The 20,617-nt window shown below is 41.9% G+C and overlaps 1 protein-coding gene across 1 annotated transcript in view; it reads right to left on the reverse strand.

Moving 5' to 3' along the window:
- The window catches only part of cfap58 (cilia and flagella associated protein 58), a 208,674-nt gene extending 188,788 nt beyond the window's left edge, over positions 1-19,886 (reverse strand). Inside the window, exons 1-3 of the mRNA XM_080206048.1 lie at positions 19,805-19,886; positions 18,897-19,264; positions 7,967-8,115 (exon numbers count right to left, since the gene is read on the reverse strand). Of these exons, the coding sequence (XP_080062174.1) occupies positions 7,967-8,115; positions 18,897-19,264; positions 19,805-19,886 (599 nt within the window). The remainder of the gene's footprint in view (positions 1-7,966; positions 8,116-18,896; positions 19,265-19,804) is intronic.
- Positions 19,887-20,617: the final 731 nt, after the last annotated feature.

A 20,617-nucleotide genomic window follows, 5' to 3' on the forward strand; every position in this document is an offset into this window, starting at 1 on the left:
GATTCTATGATTTCAACCCTGGTTCAGTGAAGAGTACAGAAGAGCTTGCCAGGAGCATACCAAGCACAGCTAAAAATGAGGTGTCAAACTGGTGAGGCTACAACTCAGGATTATCCGTGTACCAAACAGTGTAAACAGCAAGTGGAAGACAGAACTAACAGACCCTGCAACCAACCAATCAGGCCTAAGTTCTGCAGTCCTGCCACACTCCATCATAAGTGGCAGTGGATAATTAAATAACTCCCTGGAACTCCATCCTCAATGATGGATAATCCCAGTATATCACTGTAAAAGATAAGGCCGAAGCATTTGCAATAATCTTTAGTCAGAAGTGCTGAAAGATCCATCTCGGCCTCCTCCAGAGACTCCCAGCATTAGATGCAGTTTTCAGCCGATTCAATTCACTCCATCTGATAAAAAAATTGGGCAAAAAGCACTGGATACTGCAAAGGCTTTAGGCCCTGACAATATTCTGGCAATAGTACTGAATACTTGAGTTTTAGCACTTGCTTATGACCCTAAGCAAGCTGCTTCAGTAAAGCTAGAGCACTAGCATCTACCAGGCAATGTGAAGTATTGCCCAGGTATGTCCCATAACAAAAATTAGGGCATGTCCAGTAACAAAATGCAGGGCAAGTCCAACCCAGCCAATTACCGCCCCAACAGGCTACTCTTAATCAGCAGTAAAGTGATGGAAGGGGTCATCAACAGTGCCAACAAGCAGCAGTTGCTAAGTAATATCCTGCCTACTCACACTCAATTTGGGTTCAACCAGGATCACTCAACTCCTGATTACATTATAGCCTTGGTTCAAACATGGACAAAAAGGCTGAACTACAGCAGTGAGGTGTGACTAACTGCCCTTGATATCAAGGCAGCGTTTGATGGCATGTAGCATCAAGGAGCCATAGCAATCCTGGAGTCAATGGGAATCAGAGGGAAAACCCTCTGCTGGTTGGAGCCATACATGACACAAAGGAAGATGGTTGTGATGGTTGGAGATCAGTCATCTCAGTTCCAGCATCACTACAGGAGTTCCACAGGGTAGTATCCTGGGCCCAACCATCTTCAACTGCTTCATTAGTGACCTTCCTTCCACCATAAGGTCAGAACTACAGATTTTTGGCTGATGATTGCAAACATTCAGAACCATTTGAAACTCTTCACATACTGAAGCATTCTACATCCAAATGTAGCAAGGCTTGGACAATATCCAGATTTGGGCTGACAAGTGACAAGTGGCATTCAAGCCATACAAATGCCGGCAATTGGCATCTCAAACAAGAAAGAATCTAACCATCACCCTTAACATTCAATGACATCCGATTAATGAATTCCCCATTATCAGCATCCTGAGGGTTATCATTGACCAGAAACCGAACAGGGTTAGCCACATAAATATATCGAAGATAAGAACAGCCCAGAGGTTCCTAAAATCTGCCCACTGTTGACAAAGCAGTAGTCAAGAGTGTGATGGAATACTCTTCACTTTCTCCATCAGCAGCCACGAAGCTTCTGCTTTCAATCTGAGACCAAAGCAGAGCCCCATTTCAGAAAGAGTCTCAGGCAGGGTAACAGGATTGGGGACAGGAAGAGGTATCAACTGGGGTGTGGAAAGGGACAGGTTGCAAAAGAGTCTCCGACAGAGGACAAAGACAGGAGATGGAAACAGGTCTCAATTAAGCTGAGATAGAAGAGCAGAGAAAGCAGCACCAAGCAGAAATGAGGCTGCCATTGGCAGACTTTAAAGTACTCTAGAGAATCACCGGCAATCGACATATCTTCAGGAGAAAACCTGAAGACCAAAGAAGGCTGCAGAAGGTTGGTAATTTTGTGCTATGGGCCATTTGGGCGAAGGTAACCCTTTGGAGCAGTAGTATTCTCATCATGGCCGAAGGGCTGAAATTGTACTTGTGAGGAAATGCTGGATTGCAGACTTGGCAATCCTGGGGAATGTAACTTTGGGAGAGGAGATTGAAGCCCTATGAGATGCATTGTCATTGACCTATCTGAGTTGTAGTGACCTTTAGACAGCATTCCAAGGTGAAGTCTTCAAAGGTGAAGAATGCAATCACTCTGAAACAGACAGAGTTTCAAAGAGATTGATTGATTCAATGTTACTGCCATCTGGGTGGGTTGTTGAGAAATCTCTGGACTCTATGTTAGTCATATCTGCCACTTATTTTGCCTGTTAATTCACACATATCTCATAGTGATCCTGAATGTTATAGATATTGTAAATTGTTTTATCTTTCTGATCCTACTTAGTTTACTATTTAGTAGTCTACTTTTGTTTGTTTAAAATCTATGGGAACTTGTGGCTTTTGTATTACAAGTTAACATTACAAACTTCCTCTACTTTAAACAAAACATATTGGGCCCTAACCTGATTTTACCAAAAACTTGGCAGCCTGGCCCAAGACAAGGCCATGGAAAAAGAGGACATAATTCAGACAATAAATGGGTTTAAAATTGAAAAGTAGGAGGCACTTGAAAAATTATTGGTACTAAAAATTCATTAGGGACTAAGATCAGATGAGATGCACCCAAGGAGACTGAGGAAAGTGAGAATGGAAACAGCAGAGATATTGGTCATATTTTTTCAGTCTTTCTTAGACTCAGGCATGGTCTCGGAGGACTGGAGAATTACAAACCTTGTGTGAAGATAAACCCAGGAAATTCAGGCCATTCAATTTAATCTTAGTGATGGGGAGACTTCAAGAAACTATAATTTGGAACTAAATTAAGTTACATAAAGTAACATAGGTGAATTAAGGAAAGCCAGCTTGGATTTCTTCAAGAAAAATCATGTTTCATTAGCTTGGCTGGTGTTTTTTGGAGAGCTAACAGAAAAGGCTGATGAGGGCAACACTGTTGATGTTGTTTTGGACTTCCAAAAGGCATTTGATACAATACCACACAATAGTCAGTAAAGTTACAGTTCAGAGAATAAAAGGGATCAGGCTGTGTGATAGGAAACAGAGACTATGGTTATTTGATGTCTTTCAGGCTGGAGGAAGGTTTGTAACGTAGCTCCTCAGTTGGTCTACAGTGCGAAACGTGAAGCATTGTGAACCATGAGAAGGATGGTGTAAAACTTCAAAAGGTCTTAGACAAATTGGTGGAATTGGTGATAAGTGGCAGATGAAATTCAGTGCAGAACAATATAAAGTAATTAATTTTGGTAGGAAGAACATGAAGAGACAATATAAAGTGTACAACTCTAAAGAAGGTGGATGAGCAAAGGGGCCGAGGTGTATACGCGCATAAGTCACTGAAGGTGGCAGGACAGGTTGAGGGAGCAGTCAAGAAAGGGTACAGTATCCTGCGCTTTGTGAATAGGGTAAGAAGTCTCACAACACCAGGTTAAAGTCCAACAGATTCATTGACTTTATGAATAGGGACACAGAGTACAACAGCAGGGAGATTGGGCTGCACTTGTATAACTCATTAGTTCAATCTCAGCTGGAGTATTGCATTCAGTTCTGACTGCTGGACTTTTGGCATGAAGTGAAGGCATCAGAGAAGATGCAACAAAAATTTATGAGGATGGTTCCTGTGATGAGGAACTTCCAGTTATGATGATAGTCTGGAGAATTTCAGGCTATTTTCCTTAGAGAAAAGAAGGCTGAGTGGAGATTTAATAGAGGTATTTAAAATTTTGAGGGGTGAGGACAGAGTAGATACAAAGAAAGTGTTCCCACACATGAAAAAGGACTGAGAGTGAGAGGAAATGATGTAAAGCAATTTGTAAAAGAAGCAAAATTGGTATGGGGAGAAAGAATTCACACAGCATAGGATTTGGATTGCACTGCCTGAGATTGTGGTGGAGATAGGTTCAATCGAAGCATTCAGCAGGGAATTAGGCTGTTACCTGAAAATGAAAAAAAAATGTGCAACACTGCATGGCATTAGGTGATTTGTTCATTTGAGGAGCCGGTGCAGATATGATGGGCCAAATGGCCTCCTTCTGCACCATAACAATTCTGTGAACGCTGTGAACACAGAAAATGCTGGAAATACTCTTGAAGTCTGGAAGCCACACGTGCTGAGAGAAACAGAATTAATACTTCAGATCGACAACCTTTCATCAGGACTGGAAGAAGTTAGAAATGTAATAGGTTTTATTAAGCAAGTGAAAGGGGGAGGTGTACAAAGAACAAAAGGCAAGGTCTGTGAAAGGGTGGAAGACAGGAGGAGTAAAGAAACAAAGATGTGACCAGAGAAGGTGTGAATGACAGAACGATGAAGAGCTGCCACACAAAAGCAAAAAGTAAGTAAAATCACTGCTGCCAGTGAGATTCTATCCAATAGTTGATATTGTGCCAGGGCAAAATCAAACTCAATACCTCATTCAATGTCAAGGTAAAGCATGTGTAATAGCACTGAACAAAATCAGCATTATAAATATAGCGACCAGATACCCAGAAACAAATATACCATTCTCCCTTCCCTCACTATACATAGAAGGTTGCTGCAAAGATGTATTGAGTATCCTCAGAATTTGCCCATGTTCTTGCAGTTAAATGCACCGCCACCCCTTTATGCTCTCTGAAATATAGTGTTCAATTAAAGTACAGCAACCATCACCTGACAGTTAGAGCTACTTAGCTGACATGTTCCTCCAGCACAGCTCAAGATTCAGGGCAGCTTAATGTTCTCAGCATAAAAGCAACCGTTCCCCATAATTATTTTAAATTGAGTTCTCACCCAAATTGTGTCTCTGAATGGTGTAACTTAATGCGCATAATTTCAGATAGCTTTGAGCTGTGTTGAAAGCATCACAGAATGCTGAAAACCAACCACAGCTTTTCATGGAATCATGGAATGACATAGCATAGGAGAAGGCCAACCAGCCCATCATGCCTATATCAGTTCTTTGAAACGGCCATCCAATCAGTTACACTCCCCTTCTTTTTCTCCATAGCCCTGTAAATGTCTTCTCTTCAAATATTTATCCAACCCTATACTCAATGTCACGAATGGACCTACTAGCATCACTGCATCCCAGCAGTGCAGTGCATTTCAAATCAAAACAATCACTACATGCTTTCTCCTCTCCCTCATGTTCCCTCTGATTCTCTCTCCACCTGCAATTTGTATCCTCTAGTTACTGGCCCTCCTGCCACTGAAACAATTTCTCCTTATTTCCTCTATCAAAACTATATATTATTTTCAATGCCCTGTCAAACATAGAAACTAGAAGCAGGAATAGACAATTCGGCCCTTCAAGCCTGCTCCGCCATTCATTTTGATCAAAGTAAAGTTTATTTATTAATCACGACTGTTCATCAAATTCAATATCCTGATTCCTCCTTTTCTCCCCCTATCCTTTGATCCCTTTAACCCCAAGAGCCATATCTAATTTCTTCTTGAAATCAGACAACATTTTGGCCTCAACTACATTCTGTGGTAGTGAATTCCACACATTTACCACCTTCTGGATGAAGAAATTTCCCCTCACCTCAGTTCTAGAAGATTTACGCGTTATCCTCAAACTATGACCCCCGAGTTCTGAACTCCCTTATCATCAGGAACATTCTTTTTATGTCTCCTCTGTCTAACCCTGTTAGAATTTTATAAGTTTCTATGGGACCCCCTCAGTCTTTTAATCTCCAGTGAATATAACGCTAACTGATTGACTCCGCAAATGATAGACCTGCCATTCCAGGAACCAAAAGAGAAAATGCTGGAAAATCTCAGCAGGTCTAGCAGCATCTGTAAGGAGAGAAAAGAGCTGATGTTTCAAGTCCAGATAACCCTACCTGGACTCAACATGTCAGTTTTTTTTCTCTCCTTACAGATGCTGCCAGACCTGCTGAGATTTTTTAGCATTTTCCCTTTTGGTTTCAGATTCCAGCATCCACAGTAATTTTCTTATATCTGCCATCCCAGGAATCAGCCTAATAAACCTTCACCTTTATGGCAAGGACATTGTTCCCCAGATAAGGACACCAAAACTGCATACGTACTCTAGGTGTGGCCTCGCCAATGCCCTATACAATTAATGCAAAACATCCCTATCCGTTTACTCAAATCCTCTCACTATGAAGGCGAACATACCATTTGCCTTTTTTACTGCCTGTGCTATCTGCACGCTTATTTTCGGCAACTGATGCATGAGGACTCCAAGGTCTCATTGAGACTTCATCTCTCTCAATTTACACCTATTCAAGTAATAATCTGTCTTCTTATCATTGCTACCAAAGTGGATAACTTGGCATTGCAGGTTCTTGAAAGGAATTGGGCGAGCACGGTAGCACAGTGGTTAGCACTGCTGCTTTACAGCTCCAGGGACCCGAGTTCGATTCCAGGCTTGGGTCACTGTCTGTGTGGAGTTTGCATGTTCTCCTCGTGCCTGCATGGGATTCCTCCCGATGCTCCGGTTTCCTCCCACAGTCCAAAGATGTGCGGGTTAGGTGGATTGATCATGCTAAAATTGCCCCCTAGCATCCTTAGTGTAGGGTAGTGGGATGAGTGGGTAAAATATATAGGGATAAGGGGTTAGGGCCTGGGTGGGATTGTGGTTGGTACAGACTCAATGGGCCGAATGGCCTCTTTCTGTAGTGTAAGGATTCTATTTCTATGAATATTACAGAATGACTAATATAGATAAACCATAAAAAATCTATTCAATCAAACACGTCCTCCATACAGTCAGATTGTCAGCCAACAGTCAGGGTTCTGAGACAACACACACAGGGCTGGATAATTGAAGGTATCATGTCAGTAATTTTATAGGAAAGTCACACACTGACGGCAAGATGAAGCATGTTATTGGCTTTGAGAAGTTCAATCAATAATGGTTACTTTGATTAGGTCAACAGCACCCAAGTAAAAGTAAGTGGGGGTTAAATTCTGAATTGGCAGATAGTGAAAAACAGACAGCGGATATTTCTTCAGAGCTCTCAGTCATATGGACTCAAAATGTTAACTTTATTTCTTTCTCCACAGACACTGCCAGATCTGCTGAGTCTTTCCAGCATTTTCTATTTTTATTTCAGGTTTCCTGCAGCTACACTATTTTGCTTTCAGTCATGGAGCTTTACAGCACAGAAAGAAGTCCATTGGCCTTTTATTTTGCTTTACTGTTATACAGCAGCTCAGTCATCAGTTGTACTTCTTTATAAAGGCAAATTACTGTGTGACAGAGTCTGAAACCAAAAGAGAAAATGCTGGAAAATCTCAGCAGGTCTGGCAGCATCTGTAAGGAAAGGAAAAGGCTGATGTTTTGAGTCCAGACCCTTTGTCAAAGCTAAAAGACATAGAAAGTGGGAGATATTTATACTGTAGAGTGAGGGAATGAAAGATGAGTCATAGCCACAAAAACAAGGGGAAAGGCTGCTAATGTCAGCCTTACATAGAATCATAGAATCCTGTAGTGCAAAAGGAGGCCATTTGGTCCATCAAGTCTGCATCGACCACAATTTTCACCCAAGTCTTATCCCCATAACTCCATGCATTTGACCTAACTAGTCCCCCTGAAACTAAGGGACAATTTAGCATGGCCAATCCACCTAACCTGCACGTCTTTGGACTGTGGGAGGAAACCGGAGCACTTGGAGGAAACCCACACAGACACAGGGAGAATGTGCAACTCCACACAGTGACCCAAGCCGGGAACTGAACCCAGGTCCCTGGCGTTGTGAGGCAGCAGTGCTAATCACTGTGCCACCATGCCGCCCGTAACATCTTTTCTGACTTCCATTTCTGTCGACATGAACGGAAGCAAAAATCAGAAGACTGTGTAATGGGTAGCAGATTCACGATCACCCAGTTTACACTGTCGGCCAAAGTCAAAATTACATCAATATGATAAATATAACTTTTATAGTTATTCTGGTTAAATATGTTTTCCAGTCAAGGTCGTCACTCACCCCATGCTGACAGCTTGTGACCAGACATATATAATAACACTCCAGTAAAGAAATTACAGGGAAAGGGAAAAAAAAATCAATCAACCAACCTGCTTTCCTGTCCCAATGATAGTCCAGCGCCTTGCTCCACCAATCTGGTTAGGTTACTAATTTCCTGTTTTAAAGTGCGAATTGTCTCCTTTCCTCGCTTTTCCTGCTCAAGAGCTGAATCGACCATTTTCCAAGCCTTTTCAATTTCCTATTTATTTTAATAAAAGTACATGGAACAGAATTAGTCCAACCAAGCAGTGATCTTCATTGCTATTTTTAAAAAAAGAGAAAGCATTTTAGTTTATATCAACGAAACCTCAAGATCAGTGGAAGATGAATTATAGATTCATCGAATTCCTACAGTGCAGAAGGAGGACATTCGGCCCATCGAACCTGCACCAGCAACAATTCCACCCCAGGCCTATCCCTCTAACTGCATCTATTTACCCTGCTTGTCCCTCTGACACTAACTAAAGGGCAATTTAGCATAACCAATCCACCTAACCCGCACATCTTTGGAGTGTGGGAGAAAACTGGAGCATCCAGAGGAAACCCATGCAGACATGGGGAGAACATGCAAACTCCACACAGACAGTGACCTGAGGCCAGAATTGAATCTGGGGTCCCTAGTGCTGTGAGACAGCAGTGCTAACCACTGTGCCATTCTTCTGGTCATTATTTGATTTTGATTTATGATTGTCACATGTATTAGCACACAATGAAAAATATTGTTTCTTGTGCACTATACAGATAGAGCATGCCGATCATAGAGAAGGAAAGGAGAGAGTGCAGAATGTAGTGTTACAGTCATAGCTAGGGTGTAGAGAAAGATCAAATTACCTTCCTTTGATACTTTTAGCAAAATTGCAAACATATTCCTTCAGAAAATCATATTCCATAGCCAGAAAGAAAAAGGCAAGTTCTTGAAGGAACTGAAGAAAAATCTTATCACCTCCCAGTAAGTCACTGAATACTCTCAGGCCCTCTCTCCTGAATATCTCATTTATGTCTGAACATAGTTTGGCAGCCGAGTGAACCTAACTCTACTCGACAAGGTATTATACTTTAGCGTTGTAGTCACTGGACTTATAAATCAGAGTCCAGGAATCCAAAGAATTCAAATCTCCTCAGAGAAAGTTGAGGATTTACATTTAGAAATTAAAATGGTGATACCAGTTGAAATGGCCATGCTCAGAGGGCAGAAACATTCCTGTTTTGTGGTGGGAAAATGTCACAAAATCAGGCGTGATGCAACGAGTGGGAATGACGCCCATTTTCATGCCATTCCCATTTTAGCAAAAAAAGAGGCACAATCAGGAGCCTGCCCAAAATGGCTGAACCTCAATTAGCACTTTTTTTGCTTTCATCACAATGTAATGAGCGAGCTTCACTCCCAATCGTCCCAGCTCACCTGCCTTAACCACCTCATTCGCTGCAGCCAATCGGTCAGGAAAACACCTCATGTATAAAAGTTGCATTCAGGTGCATGATCAATTAGGGTGAGCGAAGAGGTAAGTCTCTGCATCCAAACTGCCCCATACTGCTCAGGGCGAGTTGTTTCGTGGCAGCCATGTTGCGTTTTGTGTTGGCCGGGGGGAGGGTCTGTAGGGGGTTGAGAGGCTGCTGTTGGTCACGGGGTCCCACACAAGCTCTCAGCACGGAGCCGGGTCAGAGCGCTCATCTCAGGTTTTGGCGCTGATTCTAGTGCAGGCAACAGCAAGCACTGCTGCTGGTGGAGGATGGGCTGGAAACTCTCTGAAGAGGCGGTGCTGCAGCCTCAGAACATGCCAAGCAGCACTTTGACCACTACTGCATGGGTTCTCAGTGTGTGTTTGTGATTTTGGTGGGGTGGGGATGGGAGTGCTGTGTTGCCATTCTGGGATCTGTGGGGGTTATGGGGAGTGTGTGTTGCTGGGGGAGTTGACCAGAATACTTTAACTCTCCTTCTCTTTCCTTCCCCGATTCATCCACCCCACCTTCAAATTGACAAGATGGCTTTTGCAATGCAAACCATTGATTTTGCTGTCCTTTTGGTTGCTGCTGGAGCGAGGAGGCAGAGCAGGAGAATGAACTGCAGGCAAAGGAGGCCCCAGACCTTATCACTTGCAGGAGTAAAGGGAGGAGGCAAGACCTGGCTGTCATTCATCCCGAGTGTAAGAACTCTTAGAAACATAGAAACAGGCCTTTTGGCCCTTCATTTCTTATGTAGCATACATATTGAACAGGCGAAGAATAGATAACTATACGTGGTGAAACACAGATTAAGCTGTTGCAGCTAGTGCATAGCCCATCACGTTTCTTCCTCCCTGCCCCACTCCTTTTTTTGTTTTGTAAAGATTAAATTCGAAGGCCAGTAGCAAACTAGGTGGTAATGTAGTCCTGGAATCTTGTGTTCCGTATGATCATGTGCTCTGAGTGAGTGGTTTTGCTAGTTGGCTGCCACTTTACTCAGCCTAGTGTTGGTGTGAATGACCTGAGGTGTTCCACAAATGTACTCAGTGGATGCAGGACTCACTCCATAGGCCTCTGGAGAAGTCTGCATGTCCACTAGTGTAGCGCTCCTGTTTTGTAGGCCAAATGACTGGAGTGCTGTTGCAACATTTCAAAATTCAGTGGAGACAAATTGGCGAATGTTGTCTGTCTGGGGTCTCTGAAGGAAGTCATATGGGGCTAAATATCTCTTGAACTTGATGATGATGGTGTTACCATGTTTGGCAGGTAGCTGAGTTCAAACCACCCCGAATACAAATCGATTAAGGCTAAATGTTTATCATTTCATTTGATGACATTAGCTGTTAAGGGATAATGAGAGGTCCAGGACCTTATGTACGTGCAGCAGTGCTTTTGTTTGACGCTTGACTGCAATGCATGGTGCATATCTGGAAACCTTCTTTTCCATGTCGGTGTACATGGAGGGCCAAAACAGTGTCCCTGCATCTGGTTGCTTCCAGCCCAGGGTGAAGTTGTCTTGTGTAATGTCTCTGAAGTTAAGTAATGATGATGAATCACTGGCCACGCAGTAACAATCCATCCTATATGGTCAGTTCATCTCTGATGGTGAAGAATGTGCAGAGCTTGTGAGGAATCTCCCTTTAAGATCTCCCAGCCCCTCATGATGAGTGTCTGCAAGTGATATCCATCTGTAAGATATCATTGAGTCCCTGGATTCTGTGAGAGGAAAGCACTTCTATAATCATGAAGGCTATGTCTTACTCATGATCTGCCTGGTGTGTAGTGAATAGAAATGCTTTTGAAAGGATATCAGCCAAGCACAGCTCCTTACCAAGTTTGTAGACAACGCTGAGATTGTAATGTTGCAGCTTTAGCATTATGCGCTGCAGTCGTGTAGACGCAGTCTAAAGGAGCTTTTTCAAGTATTGTAGCAGCAGTGAGGCTGAGAGTGTCTGATTGAGTCTGTTGAAGATCTCTGTGTGGTGCTCTTGCCAGCAACATTCGACATCCTGGTGGAGGAGGTGATGAAGAGGTCCACTGACCTTATTATAACAAGAAACGCATGTAGAAAGATAATTTGTCCTACCAAGAAAGCACAGTAAAGTGTGTTTGTCCATGGGGATAGCCACATGTCATACAGCTGTTGTCTTGTCTAGATCTGGCTTTATACCATTGGCTGTGAGTAAATGACCCATGTAAGGAACCTGGTTGACCCCAAATCTGTATTTCACAGGATTAAGCTTCAGGCACCTTCAGGACAAGATGAAAACCTGCATCACGTTCTTGCACAATACAACCCCAGACTAGGATTTCATCGACAATGATTTCACAGGGTTGGCCTGCAAAGAGTTGCTCCATGCACCGCTGGAAGGCCTCACTGCCAGTGGAGATCACATTGGGCATACGAAGAAAATGGTATCTGCCTACCGGAGACATTAATGCAGTAATTTGAGGATTCTTCACCGAGTGAAATATGCCAAAACCCGCATTTCAGATCCAGAAACATGAAAATCTTAACATTTGGCATGCCTGCAATCATCCATTCCACTGTCTTCATAGGGTGATCTGAGCAGCATGACGTTCAAGTGCACTGGGTCAATGTATATCCTGACAATGTAATATCTCTTCACTGCCACCATTGCTGAAACCTATTCTCATCTATAGGAGTTATGACACCTTATGTCGTCATCTGATGCAGCTCACTGACTACTTTCTCCTTCATGATTACTGGTATTCTTCTCAAAGCACAAACTGTTGGCGGTACCGAGTCATTAGTCTCATTAGTAAGCTACCAGTACTATGCCAATGATGTCACATTTTTCATAACCACAGCCTTGTGTTGCAGAACATGCACCTCTGGACCAAATTGGATGAGACCCAGTTTGATGCTATCCCAAAAGCCTATCAGTGGCCTTACATTCTGGGCAACTACATGAAATTGAAAACTGCCCCGTGTGCAGTGCAATGTGGCTACACCTTCAGTGCTACATGCACTGGTTGGTCTGCATAAGCTACGAGGTCCACCTGTGTACTGGGATCTAATGCGGCATGGCTCTAGTTCCCTTAGCATTTGGCTAGGAAATACATTGCACTTTGCTCCAGTGTCAATCATTACCTTCAGTCTTGCATTGCTGCAAATCATGTTGAGGATGGTGAAGATCTCACCCTTTCTGTGATGGTGTCAACAATCTCATAATAGTGTTGTTGGAGACTCAGTGGGTTTTGCTGCTTTGGCTGAGCTCCAATACACTCTCCTTGCTGATACTCCACTCTTGGAAGATTGACCACTACAACATGGGATCAGTGTTGGGACCCTTGTTGTTTGTGTTAGATATTAATGATTTGGATGCTAATGTGGGAGGCCCAATTGAAAAATCTGCAGACAACGCAAAGACTGGCCGAGTAATGGAAGGTGTAGAGGTTGGCTATAACCTACAAACTGATATCGATGGGAAGGGTTGGTTGAGTGGGTGGTAAAGTAGCAGATGGATTTTAACACAGAGAAGTGTGAGGTCATGCGTTTAGGGAGGTTAAACAATTATAGGGAACGCATAATAAATGGGAATATACTAAGAAGAGTAGATGAAGTGAGGGATTTTGGCATATAAGTAGACAGGTCCCTAAAGGCAGCTGTTCAAGTAGACACAATTGTAAATATGGCAGTTGGAATGCATTCCTTCATTGGCAGAAGTATAAAATGTAAATGTAAGGATATATTGTTGGAATTGTATAAAACACTGGTGAGGACACAACTGGAGTGTTGTGTGCAGTTCTGGTCACCATATAACAGGAAGGATGTAATTGCTTTGGAGAGAGTGCAGAGGAGGTTTACAAGAATGTTGCCGAAGCTAGAAAAGTGTAGCTATGAGGAAAGATTGGATAGATGGGGTTATTTTCCTTGGAACAGAGAAGGATGAGGGGTGACTTGACAGCGGTGTGCAAAATTATGAAGGGAAGAGATAGAGCGGACAGGATAAAATTTTTTCCCTTGGTGGAGAATTCTAGATGTGGAGATGCCAGCGTTGGACTGGGGTAAGCACAATAAGAAGTCTCACAACAGCAGGTTTATTTGGCTTTAACCTGGTGTTGTGAGACTTCTTACAGAGAATTCTAGAAGCAGGGGACATAAATTCAAGATAAGTGGTAGTAGATATAGAGGGGACACAAGGAAGAACTTTTCTACACAAAGGGTGGTAGGTGTCTGGAATTCGCTGCCTGAGTTGGTGGTGGAGGCAGAGAGCCTAAACTCTTTTAATAAATACCTGGATCTACACCATAAGTGCTGTAAGCTATAGGGCAATGGACCAGGTGCAAAAAAGTGGGATTAGAATGGACACCTGGATGTCCTTGGACTGGCATGCACAAGATGGTCCAAATGGCCTCCTCCTGTGCTGTTATGTTTCTATGGCTGTGGCAGCGGAAGGCTGCTGCAGTTTCAATCTGCAGCGTTTTGCAAAATGTTTCCACTTGCCACATCTATTGCAACATTTGCCATATGTAAAACATGCCGTTCTGTTCTGAGGATGATGGCCACCGCAGTTGGGGCAGGATGTGCCCTATGCAGTGAAAACTTCTGTTTCCCACATAAATCTCTGCTGTTATTTTTCTGACTGTTGGTTTAACATGCAGATGCTAATAGCTGTTTGTGATGTTAAATCTTTCCCTCTCAACAGCTGGTTCCAGAAAAGATTGCTATGGATCCCGCAGACTATTCGAACCCTGATTAGTTCATCAATCAGAGTACCAAATGCGCAATCCTTCACTCAGATTTTCAAGGTTGACGTATGCATAAGATTGTATTGATTCATCTGCTCTTTGGTTTGTCAAGTATTATATTTTTTCACTGGAAGACTTCTCAAACTTATTTAGAATTATTTGGCAAAGTACTTGTGCCGTGCTGCCAACTCCTGACACCATGTAAAAGTGCTGGGTTCTCAAACACTGACAACAAAGACTTGTAACAAACAATACTTGTTCGCCAGCTGAGCAGCTGCTCCATGCTTATCTCTTCGCATTCTGGGAAGAACTCTCATGCACGTGACCCTTTTCGGAGCCGCGTCATCACGTGACCACTTGGTCCACGCACACCAACTACTACTGACCTTAACTGCTCTCTGAAGTGGCCTGACAAGCCACTCAAGTTGCATTCAGGGCAGATGGCAAGGGGCTATAACTCCCACTATTGCTAGCAGCACCCAAAATCTGAAACTGAATAGAAAAAAAGGATTCCACCAACCGACTCAGCTATGTGAACAACAGCAAGGGAAATGCAAAATGTTCTACAGATGGCAGCTCACACAAATGTGATAACAGGCTCCGAAAGCAGAGATATTTGAAACAAGGTTGTCAGCTACCTGCCACTGGTCTTGTTGAATTGAAAGAATGCAGCAGCAATCTTGTACATATACCACATACATATTCAAGTTCAATGGTAAATATTTCTTTCTGAAGTATGTCTGTCGCGTTGCAAGTTAAGTGATTAATATATTAATATTATATTATTATATATAATATATTAATAGCTGTTTTAAGATTTCCAGGAGGATCACAATTAGATTAAAAAAAGAATTGCACTGCAATGAAAGTCACCAATCACAAACATAAGATAATTGAGGAGAAAGCAGCATAGCTGCCATGTGCTATAACTAGGCTGAGGAATTTTAATCTCCAGCAATAATAAAATAAATGCTAGTATTACAGACATGGTCAGAAAGCTAACTCACTGAGGTGAAGTTGAGCAAACTGCAATCAGCTTATCTACCTTGCAACTCATACAAGAAGTTTTTACATTGTCACAGCAGGAAAGACCAGTCATGTGGAACTGGAAGGACAAGATGGTGCATGTTTTGAGGATTAGCTCTTTATTTCCAGGTTTTGATACCATATTGATGAAGGATCTTCCGATAACAGAAAATCCATTATTTTTCAACATCGAAAATGCAGACACACAATTAAAAAGGAAAAGAGAATATTGGAGCATATAGTCGAAATGATGCAGTATGAGCGTACACAAGTTGTGCAGACAGATTGAAAAGATGTCAGACCACCCTTGGGAGTATTGTGTGCATTTGTGGTCACAAAATTTCAAAAAAACAACATATTTCATAGGTGAGGTTATGCAATACAGCAGAAGGAATGTATAAAGTTGCAGGGAGATGCATTTTGAAGAAACAAGTGGTTTAAACTGTTTAGTCAAAAGAGAAAGATAAATGAGAACCTCACTGGGTGTATAAAATATTCAATGAGATAAATTAATCGAATCCAGAATATAACCTCAATGTGCATAAGGTCAGGGCATATACAAGTTAATTCAAAGAACTTTAATTTAAAATAGATCAGAGCTAAAAAAAAAAATCTGAAGGGAAATAAGGATTTCAAAAAACCCAGTCAAGTTAGAAATGTGATGTGATGTTATGTGGATGGGTTCCTTTTTCCTCCTCAACATTTTCTTAAGTTTCTAAAAGGAATTTTACATTTTCTGATCCATCAAAAATATCCATAGGTATGAAAAAGATAGATTGAAGGAATAGATCAAGGATATTGACCAACTGAACTGTGTGGAGAAAATGAGCTCATGTCCTTCAGGTGTGAAAATGCATTTGGGAAATAATGTGTACATGTTACACGAATATCCAGTAAAGGTTATGGAGCAGTAAAAGAATCTGTACCACATAATGAATAAAGGATTAAGGTTCATAAAGTGTTCTGATTTATTGTCTGTATAGTATAATACAGAGCCAAGAATGCTATGCTTAGTTTATATTAGACCTTGTTAGATCTTGATACATTTACAGTGCTCGGTCTTGTTTTGGCCTGCACACTCAGCAAGTGATACTGGGGCCCTGAAAAATGCAGAAGGTTAAACAAAATAATTCCCAGTCTTAGGACTCCTAGTTATTGGAATGGGCTGAGTCAAATGGGAGGGATCCTCTATGACAGTCTGGTCCATTCCTCAATCACTCCCAACACCTTGCCCTTTTCTCTGAAGTGTAGCACATGTATTGTTACCTGCTCTCTCCTCTCCACCCAAGATCCAATACACACTTTCTCAGAGAAGCAGCAATTTACTTGTAATTCTTTCAGTTTAGTGGTGTGGTCTCCTCTTCATTGGACAGGGTGGTTGCTTTGTTAAACACATCCACTCAGTGCATAAGTGTGATACCAAGCTTCCAGTTGCTTGCTATTTTAATTCACCATCTTGCTCTCAGATTCATTTTTGTCCTCAACCTGCTGCAGTGTTCCACTGAAGCTCAACACAAGCTTGAGAAACAATATCTCATAGACAATTTCCAGACTTCTGGACTCAACATTTGAATTCACCAATTTTAGACAAATAACTCTGTCCTATATTTTGACTCTTTTTTTTGCAATGTATCTGTTTGCATCTTGTTTTTCATATTTTTGTTTTTTGATAGCACTGTTCATCAGTCCCTTTGCCTGTTGCTCCATAGCATCTTTGTCATGTAATCTCTCCCAACCTATCTAGACTTTCCCTTCTGTACTTCCTCTCCCTTCTCCCTTTTACAAGCACAAAAGCCACTGGATTTTTATATTCCTTCACTTGTAAGAAGAATTATATTTGACGTGAGACGTTAACTCTGTTTTTCTTCTAATGATAATACTCCGTTGAGTATTTCCAACATTTTCTGTTTATATTTCAATGAAATGGGAATCCATTGGGAAAATATCACAAAATGGACTGAATATTTTAAATATAATTAAGCAAATAGATTCCTTTCTGGTAGATTATTTGAACTGGTGAGGATAGGTAAACTAAGGGATACGAATATGAAATACAAAATAGTTCTGTTAGATATCAAGAGGAATTTACTTTTCACAGGAGTCATTGGACAGGATTTTATGGCCTCGCTTGTCCCAAAACCATAAAATCTTGCCCAGTGTCAACGGACCTTTCCATGTTCCGCCCCTCGCCCACTCCAAATCCTGTAGTGGCCAGGACAGTAAAATTCCAACCATTGAATTCGGGAAGCCACCAAAGCATGGGTATGTATATGGGTTTCTGCAGTCATTTAAAAGCAGTTGGAAATACAAGAAGAGGACGCATTGAATTACAGTAGATAAGGGCACTATTAGTTATAGCATCAGCTACTGCAACTTCCTGGATTTTGCTTCATTGTCTTTGGGAGTCAGAGACAAATTTCCCCATGCGTTTTTTCTTGAATCAATCTCAGGATTTTTAATCCGGCATTTTTCTCTCAACAGGAGATTGTGTAACTGGAGATAATGGTGCAGATGAAGTCTACCCCAACTGGATAGGACGAGCTTGAAGAACTACACGGACACTTGGAAGTCTTTTCTATCAGATAGTCAGAGAAATAACTGGAAATATTTAAAATATTTTGCAGCTCAACTCAAGAAATGCTATTAAATACTGCTGGTGTTTCCAGATGCTCACTGCTTGCTCCACGGGATGGATTCAAGTCATGAGCATCAACAGTGCAGACAACCACGCATGGATAAGGCCACCTTATTCAACAGCTTCGAGTTGCTGGCTCTAGACTTTCATGTCAGTGGCAACTCCACACAGTCAATCAATGTGGAAAATTGGATATGCTGAAAAATTGAGAGAGAATAAAGGTCCAGCACCATGCGGAGCCTCCGCCAATACTTCTCCAGAGATCCACTGGAAAAATCTCTCTCAGCCGTTCTGCCGATACTTGCACTAGCCCATCTTTATTAATAACCATGCCTCCAAAGGCAAAACTGCAATATTAACAAACTGTTTGGATAAACATAAAGGCAAAATGATGCTTTTCCTTACTAACCTTGTGATTCCTTTCTTAATTACTGTGACGCCAGCTCATCATTATGTATTCATGTGAAAACACTGCAAGCTAAATTAAACTTTCTAGAGATCTCCCTTTGCACTTGCAAAGCAATAAGTTATCTCACAGAGAACAACTTATTACCTGGCCAGTTGCCTGGTTAAAAGCTGAACCTTAGTGCGGGCTAAGTGGAACTAGAGGAACAATGATGATACACACGTATTTCAAATCTGAGAATTTGCTGAGTTGCCAATCTGAAACATGTGACCAAGCTGTGTATTGGTTTGCTTGTGCACCAATTTACCTGCATTGTGACATTTTGAGATAAGTCCATTGTGAAACAGAAACATAGAAACCTTACCGTGCAGAAGGAGGCCATTTGATCCGTCGAGTCTGTACTGACAACAATCCCACCCAGGCCCCATCCTCGTAATCCCACATACTTACCCTGCTAATCCCTCTAACCTACACATCCCAGGACACTAAGGGGCAATTTAGCATGGACAACGCACCTAACCTCCACAGCTTTGGACTGTGGAAGGAAACCGGAGCACCTGAAGGAAACCCACGCAGAGAATGTGCAAACTCCACACAGGCAATGACCCAAGTCAGGAATCGAACCCAGGTCCCTGGAGCTAGGAGGTAATAGTGCTAAGCACTGTGCCACTGTGTTGCCCACACAGGTATAATCTGTATTTCACAGACAAATCAGTGTAGCCCAAACCCGCCACAGAATTGTCACAAACCTCACCTGCTTTAAGGAATCTATAGTTGACTGGTCATCTTGCGAGAGCTTCAGGGCAGTTGTCACTTTCATTGAATTTGCAACAATTTCAGCATTTAGCTCCTTGCATTTTGCCATCAGGCGCTTCTCATTTTCATGGGATTTCTTGAGGGCTTGATGCAGCTTTTCATACTCAACACGAAATTTATCCAGTCCCTTGTCTCCCATAAGTTCAGAAAGGACATCTTGGAAGTCCTGCTCCAATGCATCAAAGGCATGTTCCTCCAAAATTGATTTCTCTGACTTATCCTGCAAAAGAAAATGAAGAGAGGAGTGGGGTACAGGGTGGGAGGGGTGGGGGAGGGGGGATAAATTAGTCACAGGTACACCAATGTCTTAAAACAGAAAAAAAGTTATCCTAAAAAATGATTTTAATCTCTTCTTGCTTCTCTCATCAGAAGAACAAGTATTTGTCCCTTGGAATACATTTATATGATTAGTTTCAATGCCTTCCTTGGGAGCTTGCTTCAAAAATCAGTGAAGTAGGCTTGCTTGCATTGAACTGGGGTAGGCACAGTAAGTAGTCTCACCACACTTGGTTAAAGTCCAACAGGTTTATTTGGTAGCACGAGCTTTCAGAGCTCTGCTTCTTCACTCACCTGATGAAGGAGCAGTGCTCCGAAAGCTCCTGCAACCAAATAAACCTGTTGGACTTTAACCTGATGCTGTGAGACTACTTACTAAACTAATGGATGCAAAGTTCCAGCACATAAAGCAGTAAGCTGAGAGGATCCCCAGATAAAAATTCTACAGATAAGCCATCTAACTTGGTGTGCCCAAGAAGTGTATGTAGATTGATTTGTTTTGCTTTTGACTGCAGGCAATTGGGAAACCTTTCCCTTTCAAGTTTTTTTGTACTCGTTTTCCTAATCTACTTTTCTTGATGCCTACAACCGAAAGGTTGATGGCATGGACTGTCTCTAGTCTGCCACTGATGCCAAAAACAGCAACTTGCATTTGAATATATAGCACTAAAAAGTGCTTTAAAAAGTTTTTAAAAGTTCCAACATGCTTCACAGGAGCATTGTTTAATAAAATTTGACACCATGCCACAAAAGGGAATATTAGAACTAAAAACTGAAAATGCTGAAGACACTCGACACGTCAAGCAGAATCTGTGAAGAGAGCGAGGGAGAGCAGAAGAGTTAATGTTGGGAGGCATGATGGCACTTCTGCCTCACAATGCCTCAGTTTGATTCCAGCCCTTGGGTGACTGTTTTGGACTGTTTTTTGGAGAGTTATCCTCAACCTGCTGCAGTGTTCCACTGAACATAGAACATAGAACATACAGAACATAGAACACTACAGCACAAGCAGACCCTTTGGCCCACAAGTTACGCCAATCATATCCATACCCACCAGGCCTATCTATAACTCTCAATCCCATTAAATGGGCTGAATGGCCTCCTTCTTTACTGTAGTGATTCTATGGTCCATGAACTTTCTGCTTTCCTCTCCACAAATACTTCCTCACCAGAAATGTTTCCAACATTTTACTCATATTCTACATTTATTGGAAGAGTATAACAATTGTCATAAAACATATTTACATAACTGTTTAAAAGTAACATCATGGTAATTTTTTAAGAAGGAATATATCCCTCAGGGGAATGTTGTTTGGTTTTCTGATTTTCTTCCCTTTTCCCTGAGGTTTATGCTGGGTTATGGTCCAATCCTGTGCCTTGGCC

Source organism: Carcharhinus amblyrhynchos, chromosome 17 (assembly GCF_965287045.1).
Source record: "Carcharhinus amblyrhynchos chromosome 17, sCarAmb.v2.hapA, whole genome shotgun sequence".
In the NCBI taxonomy this organism is placed as follows: domain Eukaryota; kingdom Metazoa; phylum Chordata; class Chondrichthyes; order Carcharhiniformes; family Carcharhinidae; genus Carcharhinus; species Carcharhinus amblyrhynchos.